Below are 27674 nucleotides of genomic sequence, written 5' to 3'. Positions count from 1 at the left end.
TTGTGTTTCATCACCTCTAGTAATACGCGAAACTAATTTTGCAAACAAAAACCAGTGGCGAAAAAGCCTGGATTTCTTTTTTTTTAAAAAAACAAAAAAAACCATTAAAATCCATCCATCCATCCATTATCTTCCGTTTGCTCCGGGGTCAGGTCGCGGGGGCAGCAGCTTTAACAGGGAAGCCCAGACTTCCCTCTCCCCAGCCACTTCAACCACTTCCTCCGGCGGGATCCCAAGGCGTTCCCAGGCCAGCCGAGAGACATACAGTAGTCTCTCCAGCGTGTCCTGGGTCGTCCCCGGGGCCTCCCGCCGGTGGGACATGCCCGGAACACCTCTCCGGAGAGGCGTCCAGGAGGCATCCGAACCAGATGTCCGAGCCACCTCAGCTGACTCCTCTCAACGCGGAGGAGTAGCGGCTCAACGCAGAGTTTCTCCCGGATGACCGAGCTTCTCACCCTATCTCTAAGGGAGAGCCTGGACACCCTGCAAAGGAAACTCACCTCAGCCGCTTGTATCGGGGATCTTGTTCTTTCGGTCACGACCCACAGCTCGTGACCATAGGTGAGAGTAGGAACGTAGATCGACTGGTAAATCGAGAGCTTTGCCTTTCGGCTCAGCTCCTTCTTCACCACTACGGACCGGTGCAGGGACCGCATTACTGCAGACACTGCCCCGATCCGCCTGTCGATCTCTCGCTCCCTCCTACCCCCACTCATGAACAAGACCCCAAGATACTTGAACTCCTCCACATGGGGCAGGATCTCATCCCCGACCCGGAGAGGGCACTCCACCCTTTTCCGACTGAGGACCATGGTCTCAGATTTCGTGGTGCTGATCTTCATCCCAACCGCTTCACACTTGGCCGCGAACCATTCCAGTGAGAGTTGGAGGTCACGGCTTTATGAAGCCAACAGCACCACATCTGCAAAAAGCAGAGATTCAATGCTGAGGTCACCAAACCGGACCCCCTCAACGCTTCGGCTGCGCTTAGAAATTCTGTCCATAAAACTTATGAACAGAATCTGTGACAAAGGGCAGCCTTGGCGCAGTCCAACCCTCACTGGGAATGAATTCGACTTACTGTCAGCATTGCGGACCAAACTCTGACACAGGTTGTACAAGGACCGAACAGCCCGTACCAAAGGGCTCGGTACCCCGTACTCCCGGCGCACCCCCCACAGGACTCCCCGAGGCACACGGTCGAACGCCTTCTCTAGATCCACAAAACACATGTAGACTGGTTGGGCGAACTCCCACGCACCCTCGAGGACCCTGCAGAGGGTGTAGAGCTGATCCACTGTTTCACGGCTGGGATGAAAGCCACACTGCTAAAACATTAAAATATCACGAAAAAGTGTTTGCGTTTTTGTGAGGTTTTTCCAGACCTTTCGATATAGACCCTACTCACCTACGTCACAAAATGGGCGTGTCGCTGTTTCCGGCCGCCATATTGTACCTCTTTTTCAGACCTATTCTCATTGTTTTCAATTAGTCGAGCAAGTTATAGAGCAATTCATGGAAGCCCCGGTGTTATCTGACGCTGTAAACTCATTGGATCCGTTGCATAAAAGGCGTTACGTGGAAAAGCTTCAGTTTATCCATTCGCCAGATCCGTATTTGATGCCTAAATCGATGTTTTTCGACCCGCTGGCTTCGCCTGACATCTGATATCCTGATATTTACAACTATCTTGTCCACACAAAATCAGCCTATTCTCACGAAAGTTTGAAAAACTTTAAGAGCTTGGAGGCTTATAAATGCTACGTTGCTGGTTGGGTGAAACATGTCCTCGTACACGAAAATTCGGCAGGAATCTTGTGCTCGGAAGGTGAGTTACGAAATTTTCAATTCAAAATCTTTTGTTCTTGCTAACATCCACTGTCAAGTCTAATGTATTTCATATCATTTGTCAATGGAGCTAGGGCTTTTAATGTTTATATGGTTTAGCGATAGCACTCTCACTATATACATATATAATACGTAATAAATATGAAGTGCGATAGCACTACTCCAGATTGTCCCTAGTTGAATTTATTTTTGGGCTTTTGACCTCAATAGTGAAATTGTAAATTAATTGTATGACAACTGTCTGATTATCCCCTTATAATTATATATTTTCAGGTAGTTCATTCACAACGTCTGAGTGTATGTTGTCGGCGATTAGCCTAGCAATGATCTTAATTGTGGTTGTCAGCCCAAAACCCTCTAAATATATATTAAATGCATCTTACCAGATATAAAATGACTACTACATAATCTGTGGTAGTCGTTTGGAGCCCAGTTTTCTCGTCGAATTGCAGCAGTCAATCTCTGTCTCCTCTTCGGGTCTCTCGGAATACGGTAAAAATTCAAGTCTCTCCGTCTATCTTCTCTGTTTTTGCAACCGACCGCCACACACGACTTCACCATTTTGATTATTAATGTTAACGAGCAGAAAAACACGCCATAATAGGAGGAATTTACGTAGCGGTAATGCGTCAACACGACGAGTTGACGGACAATATGGCGCGGGGGCGTGGCTGTGACGTCACGTGAGTAGGGTCTATAGAGCACAACGGTACCACTTTTTTCACATTGGTACATCAATCGTGATTGAGTAAAATCTCCCAGGATGAGACTTCACAAAAGTTATGAGACTTTCGAAAACGGCCTTCAATAGAAACACGGTCAAGTCACAAATATACTTGGCCAAAAATGTTGAAATGTTTTTTTTTAGGGCTGTCAAAATTATCGCGTTAACGGTCGTTAATTAATTTTTTTTTATTAATCACGTTAAAATATTTGACACAATTAACGCACACCCCCCACTCAGACAGATTTAAATGACAGTACAGTGAACTGCTTGTTAATTGTGTTTTATGGAGTTTTGCCGCCCTCTGCTGGCGCTTGGGTGTGACTGATTTTATAGGCTTCAGCACCCATGAGCATTGTGTAAGTAATTATTGACATCAACAATGGCGGGCTACTAGTTTATTTTTTGATTGAAAATTTTACAAATTTTATTAAAACGAAAACATTAAGGGGGTATTAATATAAAATTTCTATAACTTGTACTAACATTTATCTTTTAAGAACTACAAGTCTTTTTATCCATGGATCGCTTTAACAGAATGTTAATGTTAATGCCATCTTGTTGATTTATTGTTATAATCAGTGTTGTTAATAACGGCGTTACAATATAACGGCGTTACTAACGGCGTTATTTTTTTCAGTAATGAGTAATCTAATTAATTACTTTTCTCATCTTGGCAACGCCGTTACCGTTACTGAGGCGGGAAAGGCGTGCGTTACTATGCGTTACTAAGTTGGTTGAATAAAAAAAAGTCTGAGAGAAACGGACTCACGGGGACGAGAGCAGAGCAGGAGTGGGGAAGACGCCGTTGCAACCGCGATGCTAGGTGGCTTCAATAATACCTGACTGCAGCCATAGCCGACAAACTACGCCCACATGACACGGTAGATATCATATTATAGAACTAGATGCAAATGACAGACACTGCTGCATTGCCAACTTGTTTTAAGGACTACATGCGTTTGTAAACAGCCGCCATCTTAAAGCAGTAGACCTCTCAGGAACTTAGGAAGGCCCTGATGTAGAGATCCTTCCTAGCGAACCTAAGTAATTTTTAAAAATCTAAAATGCTCCTAAATCGGCAAAATCTTAACTTAAATCTATCTTTAAATGATGAAACAGTTTTAAAACTTACACATGTTTAAAGTAGACAGAAGGGAACTAATGCTATAACGGGAGAAATTTTAACAACTTTAACGATTGATTCACAACTTTAAATGACTTCCACACATAGCAAAGGTTACTAGCTAGTTATCGCAATACCCTCGTGTCTAGTTAAGTGGAGGGTAAAGAACTGGGCTAGGGCCAATTGTCCCCCAAACCCTTTAAGCTTCACATTGTGTGACCTGTGTTTTTTTTTTTTTTTTTTTTTTTTTGGGAGAAAAAAAAGAATATCACTAGTTACTTTGCCAAGTAACTAATTACTCTTACATTCAGGTAACTGAGTTACTAACGCAATTACTTTTTGGGAGAAGTAATTTGTAACTGTAATTAATTACTTTTTTAAAGTAAAATTAACAACACTGGTTATAATAAACAAATACAGTCCTTATGTACCGTATGTTGAATGTATATATCCATCTTGTGTCTTATCTTTCCATTCCAACAATAATTTACAGAAAAATATGGCATATTTTATAGATGGTTTGAATTGCGATTAATTACGATTAATTTTTAAGCTGTAATTAACTCGATTAAAAATGTTAATCGTTGGACAGCCCTAGTTTTTTTATTTGGCAAAAAACTCATGGAAATGCAGCTAGTGATAGCCTTTTAATAGTTGCCAGAGTTGTTTAGAAGTGATACTGAAGAGTAGTATAATGGCGTTGATGGATGAACTTTTTATGTTAACAGATGGAAATTTAGCCTGTTTTTACTATAATGAAAATTCACCCCAAAAATGTGATTTGTTATAGTTAAAAATGCCCCGCCATGCACCCCCATCTTTGTTAATTTTAGGGCTAGGGTCACTTTTTAAACAAAGTTCTGACTACACATCATAACTTTTTTTTGGGGGGGGGGGGGTCATATCCAATCGTTTTGTTCAGGCTACCATTAACAGTAACACAAATTACAACAGTGCTCAGAGTAACGTCACCAGCATTCGCTGATGTAGAAAAATGTCATAAGTGGGCAGCGGAAGCATGCTAAACAGCATAGCATATTTAACATCTCAAAAATACTTGATTTGTTGCACTTCGCTCTTCCTCCACTGCAGCAAAACAAATTGGTCACCCGAATTCAGATTTAGTGGCATACATCAGTGAAACCACAGCCATATTCTGAAAAATGTGGCTTATATCAAATTTAAATCCACATACGATGGTGGCCGACTTGAAAGTATCTCCTTCAAGTTGGATAAAGGCAAAAAAATCACAATTTAGTCATTTCAGCCTGCAGTGTGAACATAGCCATATTTAACCCTTGTTTAACCAGAAAAAGTCTCATTGAGATTAAAAATCTCTTTTACATTAGTCTTGGCCACAACAGGCAGCAGCACAAACAGTTGCACAAACAAACACCGTTAAAAACAAGCACAAAAAAGTTACACAAAATAATTTTAAAAAATCAGCAGTCATAGATAGTATCTACAGCAAAATGTATTTGCCTCCAAGTTTTTCAGAAGAGCCTTAAAAGCATCAAGTGATACCAGACACTGTGATTTTATAGTTTTTTGCAGCACATTCCATGCAGACCCTCGGTACAGTCAATAAAAACAAGTCCTGAGCCTGAAAGTTCTGACTCCCAGTGCTTTTTTGAGTGAGATAATTCCCCAAGTAAGATGGAAGCAGGCCAAGAATGGCCTTATAAACAACGATATGCCAGTGGAAGAGTCTACGGGTTGACAAAGCAGACCATCCAACCCGGGCATAAGTGGTGAGTAAGAGATCTGAGTTTTTTAATAAATGTCATTGCTCCATGGTAGACAGTATCCAATGCATGAAGAGTCAAGTCATAGTCTCACAGTCAAGTACAGACATAAAAGTTAATTCAACAAGCCTCTCTTTAGATTCAAAGGAAAATAGGCTGTTTCTAAAATAAAAACCCAATTTCACCTTGTTTTTTGACCAAATGCTGAATATGACACTTAAAAGAAAGTGAATCATCGATTATGAATCCAAGATAGCTAAATTGTGAGCGTCTCAATTTCAGTACCCTGAACAGTTGGAATTGATGGGAGATTCACTGGCCTGTATTTCGCCTTTGTAAATATCATGAGTTTGGTTTTATCAGCAATTAAAAGAAGCTCTAGGTTAAAAGGGGTACACTGTACATTGTTAAAGGCAAGCTGTAACTGTAACAGAGTGCCTGATTTAGAGTAGGTGTAGAACAATAAATTCGAGTACCATCTGCATAAAAGTGAAAATTTGCCTCAACAGCATTTTGACCGGACCCCAAGCTGGATGGACGTCCTCGTTGCTACCCCCGTCTCATCTGGCTAGATGGACTGCTTCTTGTTCCTTTACTCCACTGCATCTTTACGGACTGTAACTTCACCTGCTAATTCCCATTAGCGGTCCTGGGGCTTCCTGTCTATCCGTCCTGGGAGTGGATCACTCCTGACTGCGGTACTCCCCAAGGTTTCTCATTTTTCCTTGCCGACATGGAGGGTCTAAGGATGGAGGAAACCCAGGACTTGAATTTATTTATGCATCTTTGTTGCTTCATTTGCTGTTTCTGATTGTGTATCATATTGCCTCTGCAAAGCCCTTTCAGACAACGTTGTTGTGATCCAGGGCTATACAAATAAAATTGAATTGAATTAATGAAGATAATGTAGATAATAAAAAGTAAAGACCCAAGGACAGAGCCCTGAGGCACACCATTTTTAATATCGAGAAGGCTGGAGGTAACACCTTTGACCTGCACACACTGTGATCGGCCTGATAAATACTGCTCAAACCCAAAAACTGTTTTGATATGCCATTGTTCATAGTCTGTGAATAAGAATGGCATGATCAATTGTGCCAAAGGCCTTCGACAGATCAAGAAACAGTGCTGCACAGTATTGTTTTTTTATCTAAAGATACAATTATATCGTTTACTACCTTTAGGGTCACTGTCATTGTGCTGTTTCTTTCTAAAACCCGGTTAGAAATTTGACATGCAATTGTTTGTTGATGACTCACAAGAGATCGTAGAACCTTCATTAGAGCAGACAGTTTAGAGATCGGCCTGTAGTTGTTTAAAATACTACGGTCATTACCTTTTAACAGGTAGAACAAAAGCAGATTTCCAAATAGCTGGCATTTTGTTTGTGAACAACGAAAGGTTAAGAAGATGAGTTATAGGTTCTGCAATAAAATCAGCTGATAACTTAAAAAGTGGTTTGAGATTATCAGGACCCCCAGATTTTTGACAATCTAAGGATTTCAAAGCCTTCTGAACCTCAGATACTGTAACAGGCTTAAAACTAAAGGTTTTCACCTTCTGGAACATAGACAACTGGACTAAAAAGAATACTAGCTGGCATAAACCCAGCACTAACAGAGTCAAATAAGGATCCAGAGGAATATACTCGGGTACGACATATAGTCCGAAAAATACGGTTGTTAACTCATTGGCTACAATTGCCAGTGATGGACAAACCAGAGTTGCTCTAAAAATCAAACAGTTTTTACATTAAGCACACAGTAACCATAGCATATTGCCACATACAACACTCAAAGTAAGGAAACACATCAAGAACCTTGTTACTGTTCTAACAGCTTTAATGTTATTTCATAAATCTTACATCATTGGCTGCCTTTGGATGCGACGTCTATCACCGTCAATGGAACTAAAACATTTATCACTCAATACTGCATGTCCACAAGTATCTGTGTTTCCCACCCCCCTTTTCAGGACAAAAACGCATCACACCATGAGCAGACCCCACACGTCTCTATCAGTCGCCACCAGCCATGTGAGTCACTGATAATGACGACAGCATTTCTGTGAAAATTGGAATGTTTACGTTCTGTAATTTGTTTTTGCGTTGCAATGAGCGTAATCAAAAGCAATTGATTGGCATGGATTCATTGGTCACAATTTTGAGTTTTCACACTTTTGGTATTGGTATTTACAAAGTTGGACTGTTCAATGTTACACATTGGAATGTAATTTGCGCTTCTACCATTTCAATGCATTTTGCATATCCCAGACCAATAACTGAATACTCTATCTGTGCTATATATAAAGAGTATAGTTGGTTTTCTTGTTTTTATCGGTATGGCAGAAGAAGAAAGACTTGAGTGATAACAGTAGATAAAGCGCTGAGATGACAGCTGTGTGACGGAGGAGGTGGGGTTTCCGTAGCTGTAAAAGATGGACTACACCATTAGAGAAACACAGCAAGACTTCCAAATGCTCAGAATGAGTGGAACTTCGACAGGTCTTGAGGTAACACTGAGAATGTTCACTATGTCAGTATCTTTTAGCAAGTTTTGGGATGTTATTAGTTCTTTTTATATGCCTTCTGCTACATGGTTTGAGAACAGATTACAGAAATTTTCCATGTGTAAACAATGATCTTGCTTCATATTGATTACAGCCAGGACGCGAGAACGGGCTTCAACCCCGAGCTCTGTTTCAGCTGAATCGCCCCACTGAAGACCAAATCGAGGTCCAGCCACAAGTTGAGCTAGAGCTTCACAGACATCGACAGCAAGAGTACCAACAACATGCTGAGCAAAGAAAACCAGCGTGGCTGAAACCAAAGTGTACACTTTCTGTCTTCATCGCGTGTTTCTGCTTGAGCGCAGTTTTTCTCGGGATGGTTTACTACATACGTCAATCTCTTCATCGCGGTAAGAATCATAAAGTCATCGGCGGGCACACAAACATATGAATTGGCGCAAATTCAAATATCGCCAGTTGATGAAATACTATTTCTACTGCTTCCTGTAGTCAGCCCTTGTGACTCCCCAGCCTGTCAGAAGGCCTCAGTTCATCTCTCAATGTCGTCGGATCCCTTCACACACCCTTGTGACTACTTCCTGTTTACATGTGGACCTGAGCGAGCTGATGACCAGGGCAAATCTAGAAGAGGTGTCAAAGAAAACAGGACATTGGACAGAAAAACTGAACTTTTACAGTATCTGAGAGAAATTTTGGGTGAGGATATTTCCTTTTAACGTGTTGGCTGCCATTGAGGGCGATCGATGTCTGATCCATTTGCCCTCAATGGGTGTTTTTAATATCAGTTTATTTTATTATTACAACACATACAGTGAGGAGCAGAAGTATTTGCACTCCTTGTGATTTTGCAACTTCACCCACTTAGAAAATAGGTAGAGGTCTGAAATTCCAATCATAGATGCATTTCCACTTATAGAGACATAATCTTAAAAAAAATACGTAACTCACATATGATTTTTCATAATTTAATTTACTGGGGTTCATAAGTATTTGTTAAAATCAGTGCTGATATTTAGTGCAGAAGCCTGTTTTCAATTACAGAGGTCAGACGCTTTCTGTAGTTCTTCACCAGGTTTTCACATATGGAAACAAGGATTTGAGTCCATTCCTCTACACAAATCTTCTTTAGATCTGTCAGATTTCGGGGCTGTCATTTAGAAACACAAAGTTCAGCTCCATTCAAAAATGTTCTAATGCAGACCTTGGTCAAATTTCATCTGGCCCCCAGCCTCTGTCATAAAATCAAAAATGTCTGGCCCGCACATACACTTAATAAATTGGTCAGCAGTACTGCTACCAGCATATGAAGTGGCTTACACATTAAATGCTGCTCCTCATTTACCCACTAAAAGGCAGCAGCACTCAAAGCAACATTACCCCGTGTGACCCTTTACTCCCAATTTAAAATCTAAAATGGCGACAAAAAGTTGACTGCCGACGATTCAAGGATTGGTGGGAATTCGACTATTTCTTTACTAAAATACGCAACAACTGTGTCTGCCTCATTTGCAAAGAGACAGTCACTGTTTTTAAAGAGTTCAATGTGAGGCGATATGACCAAACAAGACACGCTAACATGTACGACAAGATTACAGGGAAGATACGCAGCGAGAAATTACAGCAAATTGAAGCTAGTTTAATTTTACAGCAGCAGTATTTTGCAAGAGCCCGAGAGTCGAAAGAGAACGACACAAAGGCTAGTTGCGAGACTGTTGAAATTATTAATAAAAAAAAAAAAATAAAGCAAATGTGACACACGGAATGGCTTGCTAAAATTTGCTTAAATATATTGTTCTACGTAAAGCATGTCAGCCAAGGTCGGCCCCCCACATTTTTACCACACCAAATCTGGCCCCCTTTGCAAAAAGTTTGGACACCCCTGTTCTAATGGATTGAGGTCTGGAGACTGGCTAGGCCACTCCAAAACCTTGATATGCTTTTTACGCAGCCACCCCTTGGTCAACTTCGCTGTGTGCTTCGGATCATTTTTATGTTGGAAGATCCAGCCACGACTCATCTTCAAGTCTCTGACTGAGGGAAGGACATTGTGGTCCAAAATCTGACGATACATTTCATAATTCATCCTCTGCTTCTGCCCCCTTTGCCGAAAACCAGCCCCAAAGCATCAGGTTTTTAGCCCCATACTTCACAGTGGGGATGGTGTTCTTGGGATTGTACTCATCCTTCTTTTTCCGCCACACACGAAGAGTAAAGTCTGCAACAAAAAGTTCTACTGTGGTCTCATATGACCACGATGGTCCCTGGCAAACTTCACATGTACTGGCTTCAACAGGGGAACCTTCTGAGCAATGCATGATTTTAAACCATTCCGCCGTAGTGTTCTACTGACGGTAGCCTTTAAAACTGCATCCAGGTCTCTTCAGGTCATTGACCAGCTCCTGCCGTGTAGTTCTAGGCTGAGCCCTCACTTTTCTCATCAGGAGTGATGCCCCACGAGAAGAGATTTTTCATGTTGCCCCAGTCCGAGGTAGATTAAGCAGTCATGTTTAGCCTTTTCCATTTTGTAACAACTACTGCAAATGTTGATTTATTCTCACCAAGCTGCTTTCCAATTGTCCCATAGCTTTCTCCAGCTTTGTGGAGCTCAACAATTTTTTCTCTGGTGTCTTTCGAAAGTATCTGGTCTTGTCCATGGTAGCAGTTGGATTATGACTGACTAAGGGGTGCACAGGTAACAGGGTGGTTACTCATGTGCTAAAGGTGGACGTTTTTTTTAAAGTAGACTGACAACTCTTTGAGTGTCATAATTATTCCTGATTCTCAGAGGCACAAACACTTATGAACCCCAGTAAATTACAAATAGATTATTAAAAAAAAAAAAAGAACATTCTTACGGTGTGGTGGTCCCCCTTTTTAAGAAGGGGGACCGGAGGGTGCGTTCCAATTATAGAGGGATCACACTCCTCAGCCTCCCCGGTAAAGTCTATTCAGGGGTGCTAGAGAGGAGGGTCCGTCAGGAAGTCAAATCTTGGATTCAGGGGAGCAGTGTGGTTTTCGTCCCGGACGTGGAACAGTGGACCAGCTCTACACCCTCAGCAGGATCCTCGAGGGGGCATGGGAGTTCGCTCAACCAGTCTACATGTGTTTTGTGGATTTGGAGAAGGCGTTCGACCATGTGCCTAAGGGAGTCCTGTGGACGGTGCTCCGGGAGTACAGGGTACCAAGCCCCTTGGTAAGGGCTGTTCGGTCCCTGTACGACCGATGTCAGAGTCTGGTCCGCATTGCTAGGAGTAAGTCGAATTCGTTCCCAGTGAGAATTGGACTCCGCCAAGGCTGCCCTTTGTCACCGATTCTGTTCATAATTTTTATGGACAGAATTTCTAGGCGCAGCCAAAGCGTTGAGGGTGTCCGGTTTGGTGGCCTCAGCATTGCATCTCTGCTTTATGCAGATGATGTGGTGCTGTTGGCTTCATCAAGCCGTGACCTCCAACTCTCACTGGGGCGGTTCGCAGCCGAGTGTGAAGCGGTTGGGATGAAGACCAGCACCTCCAAATCTGAGACCATGGTCCTCAGCCGGAAAAGGGTTGCATGCCCTCTCCGGGTCGGGGATGAAATCCTGCCCCAAGTAGAGGAGTTCAAGTATCTTTGGGTCTTGTTCACGAGTGAGGGTAGGAGGGAGCGGGAGATTGACAGGCGGATCGGTGAAGCGTCTGCAGTGATGCGGACTCTGCACCGGTCCGTTGTGGTGAAGAGGGAGCTGAGCCAAAAGGCGAAGCTCTCGATTTACCGGTCGATCTACGTTCCTACCCTCACCTATGGTCACGAGCTGTGGGTCGTGACAGAAAGAACAAGATCCCGGATGCAAGCGGCCGAAATGAGTTTCCTTCACAGGGTGTCCGGGCTCTCCCTTAGAGATAGGGTGAGAAGCCTGGTCATCTGGGAGGGGCTTGGTGTCGAGCTGCTACTCCTCCGCGTTGAGAGGAGCCAGTTGAGGTGGCTCGGGCATCTGGTTCGGATGCCTCCCTGGAGAGGTGTTCCGGGCATGTCCCACCGGCGGGAGGCCCCGGGGACGACGCAGGACACGCTGGAGAGACTATGTCGCTCAGCTGGCCTGGGAACGCCTTGGAATCCCGCCGGAGGAGCTGACTGAAGTGGCTGGGGAGAGGGAAGTCTGGGCTTCCCTGCTAAAGGTGCTGCCCCCGCTACCCGACCCCGGACTAAGCGGAAGATAATGGATGGATGGATGGATGGATAAACATACAATATGATTTCTCAATTTTTTTTTTTTAAGATTATGTCTCTATGAGTGGAAATGCATCTATGATTGAAATATCAGACATCTATTTTCTAAGTTGATGAACTTGCAAAATCACAAGGGGTGCAAATACTTCTGCTCCTCACTGTATGTCTGGACCGGCAGTGAATACGTTTTTTTTTTATTATGTAAATTTAATTTTATAGAATCAAATGACGAACTTGCAAGTTCATCTGTGAAGAAAGCTAAAGAATTCTACCGCACCTGCATGGACACCAAATCCTTGGCTATTACTGGAGTGGAGCCCTTCCTCGCACTTGTTCACAAAGTGAGTTAATAAAACACAATATAATTGCTGCTTGTTAAATTGAATATGTTGACACTTGTCCTATATACTTTCACTAGAAAGTTTACCACAGATTAGTGTTAAGAACCTTAGTCCTCTTGTTATGATGTAATCAAAACACGGTGAGAAGCAACACGCGGCCTGACACTTTTGCAAATACACCTGCCTCAATATGGAGGTAGATTTGTGTCTTTATTATTCAATCCAAAAAAAAGTTGCTTCAATCAAATAAAAAGTTGCTTCAATCAAAATATATATTTTCAATCGAAGAAAAAGTCACTTCAATCAAAAAAATGTGTTTGAATGCAAAAATAAATTTGAAACTCAAAAAAATATATTTGAAAACTTTTTTTTTTTTAATTTAAGTCAAGTTTTTTGGATTGAAACAACATTTTTGATTGAAGTCATGTAATTTTGCGTTTGGACCACATTTTGGCTAGGACATTCGTGTCTTTATTCAATCAAAAAATAAGTTGCTTCAAACAAAAAAATATATATTTTCAAAAGAAAAATCACTTCAGTCAAAAATAATTTAAAAATTCAATCGTAGAAAAAAAGGTTTGAATGTGGAAAAAAATATTTGACACTCAGAAATTCGCATTTGAACACTTTCTTTTTCATTCAAACTGTTTTCTTTGATTGAAGCGATCCTTTTTGTGTTTGAGCCATATTATGGGTAGGACATTTGTGTCTAAATCATTCAATCGCAATAAAAGTTGTTTAATCAAAAAACTATTTTCAATCAAAGAAAAAAAATCATTTGCAAAAATATTTTTGGGGGGGGAAATATTTTTTTTATTTGGAATATATATATATTTTTTTATTGAAGTGTCACTTTTTTTCAAAAGCAACAAGTTTTAAACTTTTTTTTTTTAAGTGGAAAAAGTTTTGTAACGCACTTTTTTTTTAAGTGGAAAAAGTTTTGATGGCACTTTTTTTCAAACTCCGGTGAGATGCCGATGTCACACCCCCGTACCGGTGCCCTATATTCGACTTGGACTCCAGCAGAGTCCGATGGCTGGATGGAGCCCTGGTGGCCATTATTCTTGCTTCATACTTTTATGCCATTAGCGTAGTCACCTGCCACTCAAACATGCCGGAAATGGCGTTGAAGTTTAATTTTTGTGTCAAAATGATTCAATCGAAAAACAATGCCTACTTCAAACAATACCACTTTTTTAAAAAAAGTGTGTTCAAAACTTTTTCCAACAAAGAAAACAGTTTCAATGAAAAGTGTTCAAATGCGAATGTTTGAGTCTCAAATATTTTTTCACATTCAAACCTTTTTTTCTGCGATTGATTTTTGAAATTATTTTTGATTGAAGTGATTTTTCTTTTGAAAATATATATTTTTTTGTTTGAAGCAACTTATTTTTTGATTGAATAATAAAGACACAAATGTCCTAGCCAAAATGTGGTCCAAACGCAAAATTACATGACTTCATTCAAAAATGTTGTTTCAATTAAAAAAAAAAAAAAAAACTTGACTTAAATAAAAACAATTTTTTTCTAACTATTTCAATCAAAGAAAAATAGTTTTCAAATATATTTGAGTTTCAAATTTATTTTTGCATTCAAACACATTTTTTTGTGATTGAAGTAACTTTTTCTTCGATTAAAAAAATATATTTTGATTAGGGCTGTCAAACGATTAAAATTTTTAATCGAGTCAATTACAGCTTAAAAATTAATTAATCATAATTAATCGCAATTAATCGCAATTCAAACCGTCTATAAAATATGCCATATTTTTCTGTAAATTATATATATATTCTGTAAAATGTTGGAATGGAAAGATAAGACACAAGATGGATATATACATTCAACATACGGTACATAAGGACTGTAGTGGGCATTTCACTCTACTGTCATTTAAATCTGTCTATGCTGTCCTCACTCCGAAGCGTCTACTTTTTCCAAAGCTAGACAGCTAGTGAACGACGCCTTAATAATTCTCCTTCCTTTTTCATCTGATTTATTAATAAAATGGCCTCAAACCATTGTCCTCTTTAGACCGTCGTAAAACTACAAAATAAAAGTACACAAGCATTGCAATAGCAACAACGTTAGCTTAGCACGCTATACAGGTTCACTAAACATAAACAAAAAGCGTCTCATACAAAAAATATAACATTTCGCTTACTAACATAATATGTACATTCTTTACAACAACCGTACTTACGGACAAATCTTGTCCAAGGATCATATAAGTACAACATTATCAGCCCGAGACGTCGTGCAGCCATAATGAACTGGTAAGAAAACAATAAACCATGTCGCAAAGCGACCACAAGAGTTCGCTGTTGGACAGCATAAAAAGCCTTGCTGTAAAACTTACCAAAAGGCAGAATACTTTCTGAGCAGGACATGTGCGTTAATTGCGTCAAATATTTTAACGTGATTAATTTACAAAATTAATTACCGCGCGTTAACGCGATAATTTTGACAGGCTTAATTTTGATCGAAGCAACTTTTTTTTTGATTGAATAATAAAAATCTACCTCCATACCTCAACTGGCCAACATGTCCGCAGTTTGGAAGTATTTTGAGGTATCAAAGAAAATTGCTCGGAGAGCCGTCTGTAAAATCTGTTCTGCTGAAGTGTCTCGAAGGGGTACAGCACTGAATAATTTTTCCACCTCAGGTTTAATCAGCCACTAATCCTAACAACATGCAGTACAATACGAGTATAAGATGTTCACAGAAACGAAAAAAAGTCAATATAGAATCCTTCTGTGTTTTTCTCTGTTTAGCTCGGAGGTTGGTCTTTGTTTGGCCAGTGGAGCAAGACTGACTTCAATTCCACCTTAAGCATGCTGATGAGAGACTACGCCACCTTCCCTTTTTTCAACGTCTACGTTGGCGAAGACCCCACTGACGCGTCCAGCAAGAGATCCAAACGATACATACAGGTCAGCCCTTCAAAGTTACATTACCGCAGGATCACTGTGTTTATGCCTCGCTCTGCCAACAGATCGATCAGCCTGACCTCATAGTCCCTATCAAATGGAACCGTGAGATGGCGAAATCCGAAGTTATGAGGGAGGTTGGTGATGTGAAACGCTCGCATGCATCCTTCCTGATATATTTTACTCATTTGCTCTTCATCCTCGTGTAGACGGTGGGTCTTTTTTTAGATTCCTGCAAAAGCCACCTGATGCTTTTGGGGGCCCCGCCAGACGAAGTCATATTGCACGTGGGCCCGTTCATCTCGCTGTCTTCCAATCTGGCTGTGACCATGGCACCTTTGAGCTACCGCCGGGCAAAAGGGCAGCTCTATCGGAAATTGACCATCAAGGAGCTGCAGGTAAAAAATATATCGGCTGCTGTTCTTATATCTAAACTTATATACTATATAAATGGAACTTTGTGTTTGTGTGTGTCTGTGTACGTGTGTACGTTCGTTCCCTATGGACTCTGAAACGGCTGGATCGATTTTCTTGAAAATTTACACATTTGTACAATAAGCGTCTGCGAGTGTTCTTAGGTAGGTTTTCTATTGAAGTACTGCCGATAAGTATCGAAAATCATTAATCGAAACAATCTGGACATAGAGAGTGACATCTACAATGTTTCTCAGAAGGTTGCAGAGCTTTCAATAGTGCAGAAAATTGACAAAATCCCCACATCGATATATTCCGATTGCGCCCAAACCGTATGTCAGATTTTAACCCTTAGATGCACAAGTTACTGGACCCTACACTCTTCCATAAGTGGGTCAAAAATGACCCATATTAGAAGCAATGTGTTTTTATGCCATTTTGGTGAGGAATAATCACTTGTATATTAATTAGTATTATATTTAGGGCCACACAAGAATGATTTCATGGTTGAAATATCTTTATGATTTAATTAAAAATTTTTGAAGAAAAAAACAAAAAAACAACAGCAATAGACTTTATCCTTCCTTGTATTTTATCATCAATGATGAAGAGCTCCCACGCATCTTTTTGGTGGGACAGCGGTGCTAAGCCCTTGTGGAGGCACTGACTGATTTCTGAGGACACATAAGTGGAATCTTATGAGTCAGATTGATCCTGTTCAGTTGGATTTCCAGGTGGACAACTGCCACTGCCACCTGAACAATAGTCTGGTTCCTCATCATTAGAGATTTTGGACACTTGAGTCCAACCCCGTCACCGCCTCTCCATCATCCAACATCTGTAGGACCATTTCAGCTGTAAATCTAGCAGCTATGACATTTTGGATAAGGAAACATAAGAGTAGTGTTTTCAATAGATCAATATGTAGCTGTAAAAATAAATATATACACACACTATATATAGATACAGTAATGTTAGCTAACCTAGGCTAGGTTCGAATCCGATTTTTTCGTGTTTTTCCGACTCGACTGAACGGGAAAAGTCGCATAAAAGTGGACCGTTTCAAATTCGATCAAGGTCACTTCTGTATGTGGTTAAAATCCCATCCTGGCCACATTTTTCCAGAATGTGGCTGCGGTCTGAACTGTCAAGTCTCCCAAATTGGAATTCATGCAGCAATTAACATCAGCAAAGAGTGAGAGAGACCTGGTGCTACGATAGCGGTGCAGCTGTGCATTAGCGTTAGCCCCTAGCTTGAAGCCAGCTTTTGAGGAAGAAGCGAGCTTGACAACAGTCATAAAAAAATAAAATGGGTTGAGGATAAGCCTGACAATGCTCGGGTTTCTCTCTGCTCCAATGCTCCTGCGCATGTGGGCCAGTTTGCTCAGCGCATCTCGGACTGCGAATTAGAGCGCATGTGTGATACTTGAACAGGCTCAATGGACAAAGGCAGTCTGAACGGGTATGCCAAAAAAAACCCAGATAGGACAAAAAATCTGAATTGTGCATTAGGACCTGCGGTATGAACCTCGCCTTAGTTAGCCAGCTAGTTATGAAGTAGATTAATTTGTTGATAAATAATAATAAAAAGAGTCATGAAAGACACACACACAAAATACTATATGGACATAATACTTACAGTACACGTATCAGCTCTTGCTGTGTAAAATAATCTTCTTAAGGTATGTCACTTTTTACATACCTAGTCTGTGTGGTCCATCGTAAATTTATTCCTGACAGCCAAAGTTGATAAGAATGAAAGATTCCCACTGGATTCCATAGAAAATGCATGTGGGTCATTTTTGACCCACTTGTGGAAGCGTAGGGTAGTAATACAACAATGACCATTTTTTCAAATGTATAAAAAACTCATCGACAATTTGAATGGCATTATATCAAAAACATGTTTTTTGAGGAATACCTGGAATATGAAATAATAACAATTTTTCATTCCGAAGATATTTTAAGAAAACAACCTCACCGGGTCATTTTTGACCCACTTATGCATCTAAGGGTTAAGAAATTCGTTGTTGGGGTTACTGACAGTCACCATGGAAATTTTCACACCGGAGTACCCCCAAATAGTGCGTTGAAGTTGAAAAATTGTTTAAACGTAGTCTATACAGAAGTTCTATAGTTTACCGACAGGTCTTCTCCCTACCTTAACAGATTCTCTCCACTGTTTGACCCTTGCATGCAACAAAAAAACTCTGCCTTCAAGTTTTCTTTTTGGAAAAAAAAACCTGTTTCGTGTGATAAATAAGAATCTATTCAGGTAAAATGGGAATCCAGGTTAAAAAATACGGAAAAAATAAAACCCAAGTCAGGGGGTTATCAAACTGAATTTGAAAAAACTACATTACCCCTGACTGTGTTAAACGGCATATGGCCTTTAGAATTATGTGGTCTTCATTTGGTCCTGTAATCTGAGAATTATTTTTAAAAACTTCAACCATTTTTCAGAGGAGCAAAACCTGCGGCTCAAGGTGGTAAGTGTCGAACCACTGAATTGGCGGCCAAAATTATGGGAAAGCCCTGCTTTTGGTATTTCTTATGTGTCGATTTAACAAAGCTTGGCCCCAACAAACCAGCACAAGAGGTATGCCCGGCAATGCCGGGCTACAGTGCTTGTAAGATACAGTGGTGAGAACAAGTATTTGATACACTGCCGATTTTGCTGGTTTCCCCACTTGCAAAGCATGTAGAGGTCTGTAATTCGTATCATAAGTTCACTTCAACTTTGATGGACGGAATCTAATACAAAAAAAACAGAAAAATCACGTTGTATGATTTTTAAATAATACATTTGCATTTAATTGCATGAAATAAGTATTTGATACATCACAAAAATCGAACTTAATATTTGGTACAGAAACCTTTGTTTGCTATTACGGATACCAAACGTTTCCTGTAGTCCTTGACAAGGTTTGCACACACTGCAGCAGGGATTTTGGCCCACTCCTCCCATGCAGATCTTCTCCAGAGCCTTCAGGTTTCGGGGCTGCTGCCAGGCAACACGGACTTTCAGCTCCCTCCATAGACTTTCTATCGGGTTCAGATGCGGTGACTGGCTAGGCCACTCCAGGACCTTAAGATGCTTCTTACGGAGCCACTCTTTAGTTGCCTTGGCTGGGTGCTTTGTGTCGTTGTCATGCTGGAAGACCCAGCCACGACCCATCTTCAGGGCTCTCACTGAAGGAAGGAGGTTGTCAGCCAAGATCTGGCGATACATAGCCCCATCCATCCTCCCCTCAATACGGTGCAGTCGTCCTGTAACCTTGGCAGAGAAGCAGCCCCAAAAAAATGATGTTTCCTCCTCCATGTTTCACAGTTGGGATGGTGTTCTTGGGGTTGTACTCATACCTTCTTTTTCCTCCAAACACGACGAGCCGAGTTTAGACCAAAAAGTTCAATTTTGCTCTCATCCGACCACATGACCTTCTCCCATTGCTCCTCTGGATCATCCAGATGGTCAGTGGCAAACTTCAGACATGTCTGGACATGCACTGGCTTCAGCAGCGGGACCTTGCGTGCGCTGTAGGATTTTAATCCATGATGGCGTAATGTGTTTCCGATGGTTTTCTTCGAGACTGTGGTTCCAGCTCTCTTCAGGTCATTGACCAGGTCCTGCCGTGTAGTTCTGGGCGGATCCCTCACCTTCCTCATGATCAGTGATGCCCCACGAGGTGAGATCTTGCATGGAGCCCCAGAACGAGGCAGATTGACCGTCAACTTGAACTTCTTCCATTTTCTAATAATCGCTCCAACAGTTGTTACCTTCTCACCAAGCTGCTTGCTTATTTTCCTGTAGTCCATCAACTTGAACTTCTTCCATTTTCTAATAGTCGCTCCAACAGTTGTTACCTTCTCACCAAGCTGCTTGCTTATTTTCCTGTAGTCCATCCCAGCCTTGTGCAGGTCTATTATTTTATCCCTGATGTCCTTACACAGCTCTTTGGTCTTGGCCATTGTGGAGAGGTTGGAGTTTGTTTGTCTGAGCATGTGAACAGGTGTCTTTTATACAGGTAACAAGTTTAAACAGGTGCAGTTACTTCCGGTAATGAGTGGAAACCAGGAGGGGTTCTTAAAAAAGAACTAAGAGCCGAAATATTTACTAGTTGGTAATGTATCAAATACTTATTTCATGCAGTTAAATACAAATTTATTATTTAAAAATTATACAGTGTGATTTTCTGGAGTTTTGTATTAGATTCCGTCCCTCACAGTTGAAGAGAACGTATGATACAAATTACAGAACTCTACATGGCTTGCAAGTGGGAAAACCAGCAAAATCGGCAGTGTATCAAATACTTGTTCCCCCCACTGAATAAATAAGTGTACTCTTCCATTTCAGAGTTAATTAATGTTTATCCCAGTCAGTGGCACTGAAACATTATCATTGACCAAACGTATTTATTACACTGTCATTAATCTTCATTGTACTTGTACAAAACTGTAAAGTTACAAAATTCAAAGCCCACGAAAACAACTTCTGGTTCACTTCACGTAAAAATTTGTAACGATTTTAATCTCGTAATATCATGAATTAAAAATCTCGAAATATAAAGTTATTTAACATTTTTCTTTGTAATGTTACGTAAAATGACAGCCAACTATGACTTTTAGGATAACATAAAGATTTGTAATATAACAACTTTAATCTTGTGGTATTATGTTTTTTTTTCTTGTAATATTGTCTGTATTGTATGATTTTAGTCTCCTAATATTACAACTTTATTCTTGTAATATTATGACTCTTCTCATAGAAATACAATGTAGGACTTCATTATCGTAATATAACGACTTTAATCTTGTAATATTATGCTTTTTCTCATAACATCACAACTTTAATCTCATAATATTACCAATTATTACTTTATTCTCATAGGATTACAGTTATCTCGTAACATTGCAACCTTTTTCTGGTGGTATGACAATGTATGACTCCATTCTCGTAATATATCGACTTTAATCTCGTAATATTCTGACTTTATTCTCATTGTCCTATTTTTTCCCCCAATCAATGAAATTAAAATGAATAAAAACAAAGAAAATCATAATATCTAAATAATTGCATGCCATTGATGTGATAGACATCCAATTCATTTAAACTGGGAAGACTGTGACTGTGGCTGTGAATGCTCATGTTTCTGTGCTATTAATGATGCTGGACGTCCAATCCATTTGTTCGTTCATTCGTCCCTTTCAGACAAAAAAGGATTGTACGTTTAGCGCCGTCAATGGCAGCTAATGAGTTAAATGAGTGCCCTGATAAGATGTCCGATCACGTCATTTTCAAAGTATCGGAATCGGCAAAAAAATATCAGACATGCCTTTTTTTTAAAAATATATTTACGTATATTTTTTAATTTAAATCATTTTCTAATTGTATATAACGTTACAGACAAAATGTCTTACACTCATCCAGAGTCGTATTGGCTTAAAGTAGGGCTATCAAATTCATTGCGTTTACGTCAGTAATCATTTTTTCTTAATTAATCACGTTAAATAATTAACGCATGCGCTGCACGACCCACTCACGCATTGTCACGTTCAATCCATAAAGGCGCCGGTTTACCAATATATAGAGCTAAACGCAGCATATAATGAGTAGAGAGAATTTTGACAGCGTTTGGAGCCTTTTTTTTATTTGGCTAAAGCCTTATAGTCCCTCTCTCAGCAATTAAAATTAACGTGGGAGGCAACGTGGGGAAGAAAGATAGTAGTTGATCATTTTCTTAACACCCTATGTTCTTTCCCAAAGCAGAGAAGATATATCAATTGGTGCCCTACGCACAGTTATGGTTGCACTTCCCATCACGCATTTGGGTTGAATGGCTGCAGCTCAACAAATACACTTGATGGCAATATTTAGTCACAATATAGAGTCACATTTAACCTTTAAGAATTACAAGTCTTTCTATCCGTGGATCCCTCTCACAGAAAGAATGTTAATAATGTAAATGCCATCTTGAGGATTTATTGTCATAATAAACAAATACAGTACCTATGTACTGTATGTTGAATGTATATATTCGTCCGAGTTTTATTCATTTTTTTCTTAATGCATTGCCAAAATGTATATGATCGGAAAAAATTATCGGGAAAGATTGGAATTCAATCGGGAGCAAAAAAAAAAGCAATCGGATCCGGAAATATCGGGATCGGCAAAATACTCAAACTGAAACGATCGGGATCGGATCGGGAGCACAAAAACATGATTGGAACAACCCTACTGATAAAGTTTTTGGGGGGGAGGGAATTATAATTTGTTTAAGAAGGAATAAGAAGTCAATCAATGTTGACACAAGGTATGTGTTTGATTTTGGATCTTCCACTGTATATTGATTATTAATAACACAATTGTTTTATGCACTGCATACAAATACTTACTCTAATCACCCTATCAATATCCACAGCGTAGGGCGCCAGCGATCAACTGGCTGGCTTGCCTACAGGCTGTGTTCCATCCAGAGCCGCTGACCGAAGACGAGCACATCCTTCTGCACAACTTGCCTTATGTGGTGCAGATGTCCCACATCATCACAAATAAGACTGCCGGGAATGAATTGAAAAACAGGTACTATAAGTGAGCCTCAATGTACAGTCCCTCACACAAGTGGCAGATACTGGTCTTTCAATGAGGGGATGCTCAACGTGTGTCCGCCTGTGAGTGATTTGTAACAGTGGAGGGGCTCAGCGGTACCCACTGCTCGGTAGGGAAAGAAACTAGAGTGCTAGAAGTCAAGTCTCCAAACACAAGCAGCTACAATAGCTAAAAACAACAGAAATAGAAGCTATTTTTCATTAGTCGTTTTTAACAAAGGAAATGTCGCTACGATGATTATGTAAGTCCCAGGTTCAACTCGGAACAACGGAAGGAAAATTGGAAAATGCTTCCCGCGGTTGTTAATATGACAAGATCACTGATTCGCTCATTTCACTGTCAATCAAAAAGGGATTCAGCCTCAGACAAACCATTATGCAGAGAATCAGAGTGTCCAAGCCAGCCAAGCCCCACCCACTGCCTATCAGTGTTGTTTTTTGCAGCCCTTTTAAATTTCGTCTTAAGTCTTTTGGACGATAATATTTTAGTCATATTTTAGTCATCACAAAATGTGTTTGTCTTCATCTAATTTTTGTTGACGAAAACCCTAGACTAATTTAGTCTAGTTTTAGTCGACCTTTACTTAAAATGTTTTCATCTGTAAAATTCAAAGGTTTTACTCCAAAAATAAATCAATCAATAAAGGTTTCCATCTATTTCGAATGAACATTGACAGACATATTGTCGTGTCTACAAGGGCGACGCCAACTTGGTGATAATACACACTCAGCAGAAAAACAGTTCATTATTTTCAATTAATTAATACCACCTGGACACCCCGAATTGTATGTTAAAAAAAAAAAAAAAAAAGTTTTCCGAGAGTTAAAGAGGATGCTCGCCGTTAGCATTAGGCTAATGTTATGTAATGTGATGTAAGCTAATGCTGGGGCTAACGCCGTTACTAACAGCACTGGACATGAATGACACAACCAGACACTGCTAGGATGCAAGCTAACTACACATAAAATTTCGCACATTGTGAACATTTGACAGAAACTATTGTGCATTTTCGTCTCGTTGTTGTCTCGTCAGACGAAAACTGGCACTCGTTTCGTCATAGACTTCATAATGTATTGACGCGACACAGAGCCGATTCATAGGGGGCCCTATCTCCGTCAAAGCCGACCAAGTTGAAACAGAGACAAAGAGCTTTTTCCGTTGAAAATTCTTGTGAATAAATTCCTAGGTATAGACTGAAAACAGTCTCGATTCTTAGTTAAAAGCCAAAAAAACCCGTGCAATTAGCATTTATTTTACGTAAATATTGCAAACTACGCTGCTAGTCAGTAAGGACGCCATACCACAGACAAAGAGCTTTTTCCGTTGAAAATTCTTGTGAATAAATTCCTAGGTATGGACTGAAACCAGTCTCGAGTCTTAGTTAAAAGCCAAAAAAAAAACGTGCAATTAGCATTTATTTTACGTAAATATTCCAAACTATGCTGCTTGTCAGTAAGGACGCCATACCACAGACAAAGAACTTTTTCCGTTGAAAATTCTCGTGAATAAATACTTAAATCCCTGTATTCTTTATATATATGGATGTAAAACTCTCAATTATTGGTTAAAAGCAAAAAAAAAAAAAAAAAAAAGTGCAGTTAGCATTAATTTTACGTAAATATTGCCAACTATGATGCTAGTCGATAAGCAAATTAGCGGCCACCATATGTAAACAAGGAGCTTTTTCTGATAAAATCTTGTGAATAAATGCTTAAATCCCTGAATTCTTGATAGATATGGATGTAAAACAGTTTCGATTTTGCGTAAAAGCAAAAAAAACCATGCAGTTAGTATTTGTTTTATATAAATATTGCGAACTATGATGCTAGTCGGTAAGCAAATTAGTGGCCACCATATGTAAACAGAGAGCTTTTTCTGTTAAATTCTTGTGAATAAATGCTTGAATTCCCGAATTCTTTATACTGTAGATATGGACGTAAAACAGTCTAGATTCTTGGTTAAAAAAAGTATAATTCCAATGCTGTAGGTGCTAATTCCTCCCATTGATTTTTTTCACAACGTTTCAAAATGCATGCATTGTACGAAAAATATACTAATTACCTTGAATCCTCGAACAAATAAGTCCTGAGACAATCCTTCCTGTTTGTATGCAGTATAGCTTTCGTACTTTTTCAACCTATATCCGGCGTTAGATCGCTGCATGTGACCGACTGCTAAAAAATGAAGCGGAGTGTGGGACGGCCCCCTTTGGGAAGGCGTGACGCAGTGTATGAGGAATGTGTGATGTCAATACATTATGAAGTCTAAGCGTTTTGTTATGTTTTAGTCTCCCAAAACATGTTTAGCTCGTCATTGTTTCGTCATCGTCATGAAAAAGTGTTCTTTGACGAAATATTTTTGTTATCGTCATCGTTGACGAAAACAGCACTGCTGCCTATGGATCCCCAGAGATGCACAGCGTGCGATGGGCGGAATAAACCCAGCCCTTAGCCAATGACTCGTCTCGTTTCGTTGTAATGGAACATTGCACTCAACTCTGGAGACACACAGCATCCACACTGTTTAAAAGACTGTGAAGCTGTGCAAATGAATGAAAAGCAAGCCGCATCGTATCCAGTGATAAGAAGCTAATTCTCAACAAAAGTTGAGCATGTCGTAGTGCATATTTAGTCAATGACGTACACACATTATACATTGGATCACTTATTTTTTACATTTTGGGGGAAGCTGAGCTTCCCTTGCAGTTTTAGAACAATCACCTCTGCCTCACACGCTTCCTGTCCTTCACCTGTCCATTCTTTTTAACAGTGAGCTCCACACTTTCATGGTGCTCAACCTGCTGCACACCTTACTGCCCGCCCTGGACTCCAGATTCTCAAACATGGCAAACACTTTGTCGGTGGCCTTTGGCCACACGAGGTTGAGGCAGCGTGATCTTCAAACGAAGACTGATGCGCCGACTGAACTCTTTACAGTGGCGCCTCGCTGGAAACGATGCGTGATGGAAACCGAGCTAGGCTTCGGCGATGTTCTAGCACCTCTGTTGAGAGAAAATGTCGCCACCGGGGAGGTGAGAAGACATCGCGCAGACGTTACGAGCACGCATATTTCTACTGAATGTCTTTGTTGCCGGACAGGCGGAGGAGCTTATTGAAAATATACTGTCTTCCTTCAAGTCACATCTGCGTGAGCTCAAGTGGAGTGACCAGAAGGCTCTCCAGATTGTTATGAATAAGGTGATTTAGGACAAGTGTTTGCCTTTGAACTTGACAGTGGGTATAACGGATGATTTTTCTGCCTTCAGGTTGAGTCTGTAACTCCAAGAATTGTGACTACAAAAGAAAACCAGGCTGAGCTTGACCTGCTTTATTCGGAGGTAAAGCCATTCCCGAAATAGGCTGCTCATTCTTTACTGGCCTAGAATAAGTAAACCTAGTTCTTGCATTGATTTATTGAGATTTCCTATTTTGTGTCCCAATCTACATTTATTTTCAACTTTACATGGTAAGGAACCATATTTGGTTTCTTAAAAAGGAATGCAACAAACCTCATTGTAAGTTCGAATCTTGGGATGCATCCCAGTCAAAATTAAGAATATAACTCATTAGCTGTCAATGATGATGATAGATGTCCAATCCATTTGAACTGAATGAGAACATAACATAACTATAGTTACAGTATATGAATAATACAAACAGTTCATGAAAATTAGTACATTAATCTGTGAATGCAAGGGATGGGATTTGGTCATGTGATCGGAAATCTGGCCCAATCATATCGTTTTCGGAGAATCGGGTGAAAAAGATTGAGTTTTTAATATGTACATTTTTTTTAAAGTCTTAACTAGGGCTGTCAAATGATTAAAATTTTTAATCAAGTTAATTACAGCTTAAAAATTAATCGTAATTATTCGCAATTCAAACCATCTATAAAATATGCCATATTTTTCTGTAAATTATTGTTGGAATGAAAAGATAAGACAAGACGGATATATACATTCAACATACGGTACATAAGTACTGTATTTGTTTATTATAACAATAAATCAACAAGATGCCATTAACATTTTTAACATTCTCTTAAAGCGATCCATGGATAGAAAAACTTGTAGTTCTTAAAAGATAAATGTTAGTACAAGTTATAGAAATTTTATATTAAAACCCCTCTTAAACTAGTAGCTCGCCATTGTTGATGTCATTACACCATGCTCACTCCCCAAACCCATAAAATCATTTGGACCCAAGCGCCAGCAGAGGGCGCCAAACAACAAATAACAGGTAACAAGTAACAAGCGGACATTACACTGCTGTCATTTTAATCTGAGCGGGGCATGTGCGTTAATTGCGTCAAATATTTTAACTAGGGCTGTCAACATTATTGCTTTAACGGGCGGTAAATGTCAGTAGAGTGAAATGCCCACATGTTAATTATGTTTTATGGAGTTTTGCGGCCCTCTGCTGGCGCTTGGGTGCGACTGATTTTATAGACTTCAGCACCCATGAGCATTGTGTAAGTAATTATTGACATCAACAATGGCGGGCTACTAGTTTATTTTTTGATTGAAAATTTTACAAATTTTATTAAAACGAAAACATTAAGAGGAGTTTTAATATAAAATTTGTATAACTTGTACTAACATTTATCTTTTAAGAACTACATGTTTTTCTATCCATGGATCGCTTTAACAGAATGTTAATAATGTTACTGCCATCTTGTTGATTTATTGTTATAATAAACAAATACAGTACTTATGTACCGTATGTTGAATGTATATATCCATCTTGTGTCTTATCTTTCCATTCCAACAATTTATTTTACAGAATATATATATAATTTACAGAAAAATATGGCATATTTTATAGATGGTTTGAATTGCGATTATTTGCGCTTAATTACGATTAATTAATTTTAAGCTGTAATTAACTCGATTAAAATTTTTAATCGTTTGACAGCCCTAATTTTAATGTGATTAATTTTGACAGCCCTCATTATAATATAATATAAAATATAATATCCTTATGTAGCGGCAATTACAAATGCATTTCACATTTGTGATTGCTCTGTTTAATATCAATTCAAAAATATGCTATATGATGGCATGTCATTCATAAGATATAAAATAGCCCGTGTTATGAAAGACGGTATTTTTTTCTATATTGCCCAGACCTACCCTGCAGTGGCGGAACAAATCAGATCTGGGCCCAGGCACAATGAATATGACCATGGCCCTGAGAGTTAATCTGGTGGAA

At 39.7% G+C, this 27674-nt stretch overlaps 1 protein-coding gene across 2 annotated transcripts in view; it reads left to right on the top strand.

The window, feature by feature from the left end:
• Window positions 1-7679: 7679 nt before the first annotated feature.
• kel (Kell metallo-endopeptidase (Kell blood group)) overlaps window positions 7680-27674 on the top strand; it is a 34372-nt gene continuing 14377 nt past the window's right edge. Inside the window, exons 1-11 of one of the 2 annotated variants that reach the window (XM_057834910.1) lie at window positions 7680-7954; window positions 8106-8361; window positions 8462-8668; window positions 12395-12516; window positions 15288-15446; window positions 15509-15580; window positions 15653-15841; window positions 22277-22437; window positions 25234-25495; window positions 25563-25661; window positions 25730-25801. In XM_057834910.1, the coding sequence (XP_057690893.1) occupies window positions 7880-7954; window positions 8106-8361; window positions 8462-8668; window positions 12395-12516; window positions 15288-15446; window positions 15509-15580; window positions 15653-15841; window positions 22277-22437; window positions 25234-25495; window positions 25563-25661; window positions 25730-25801 (1674 nt within the window). In that variant the 5' untranslated portion in view covers window positions 7680-7879. The remainder of the gene's footprint in view (window positions 7955-8105; window positions 8362-8461; window positions 8669-12394; window positions 12517-15287; window positions 15447-15508; window positions 15581-15652; window positions 15842-22276; window positions 22438-25233; window positions 25496-25562; window positions 25662-25729; window positions 25802-27674) is intronic. The other variant, XM_057834909.1, reaches the window with a different exon arrangement.

This window comes from Corythoichthys intestinalis, chromosome 4 (assembly GCF_030265065.1).
Source record: "Corythoichthys intestinalis isolate RoL2023-P3 chromosome 4, ASM3026506v1, whole genome shotgun sequence".
Lineage (NCBI taxonomy): Eukaryota > Metazoa > Chordata > Actinopteri > Syngnathiformes > Syngnathidae > Corythoichthys > Corythoichthys intestinalis.
The sequence above is the reverse complement of the archived record's forward strand: the minus strand, read 5'-3'. Positions and strand labels throughout refer to the sequence as shown.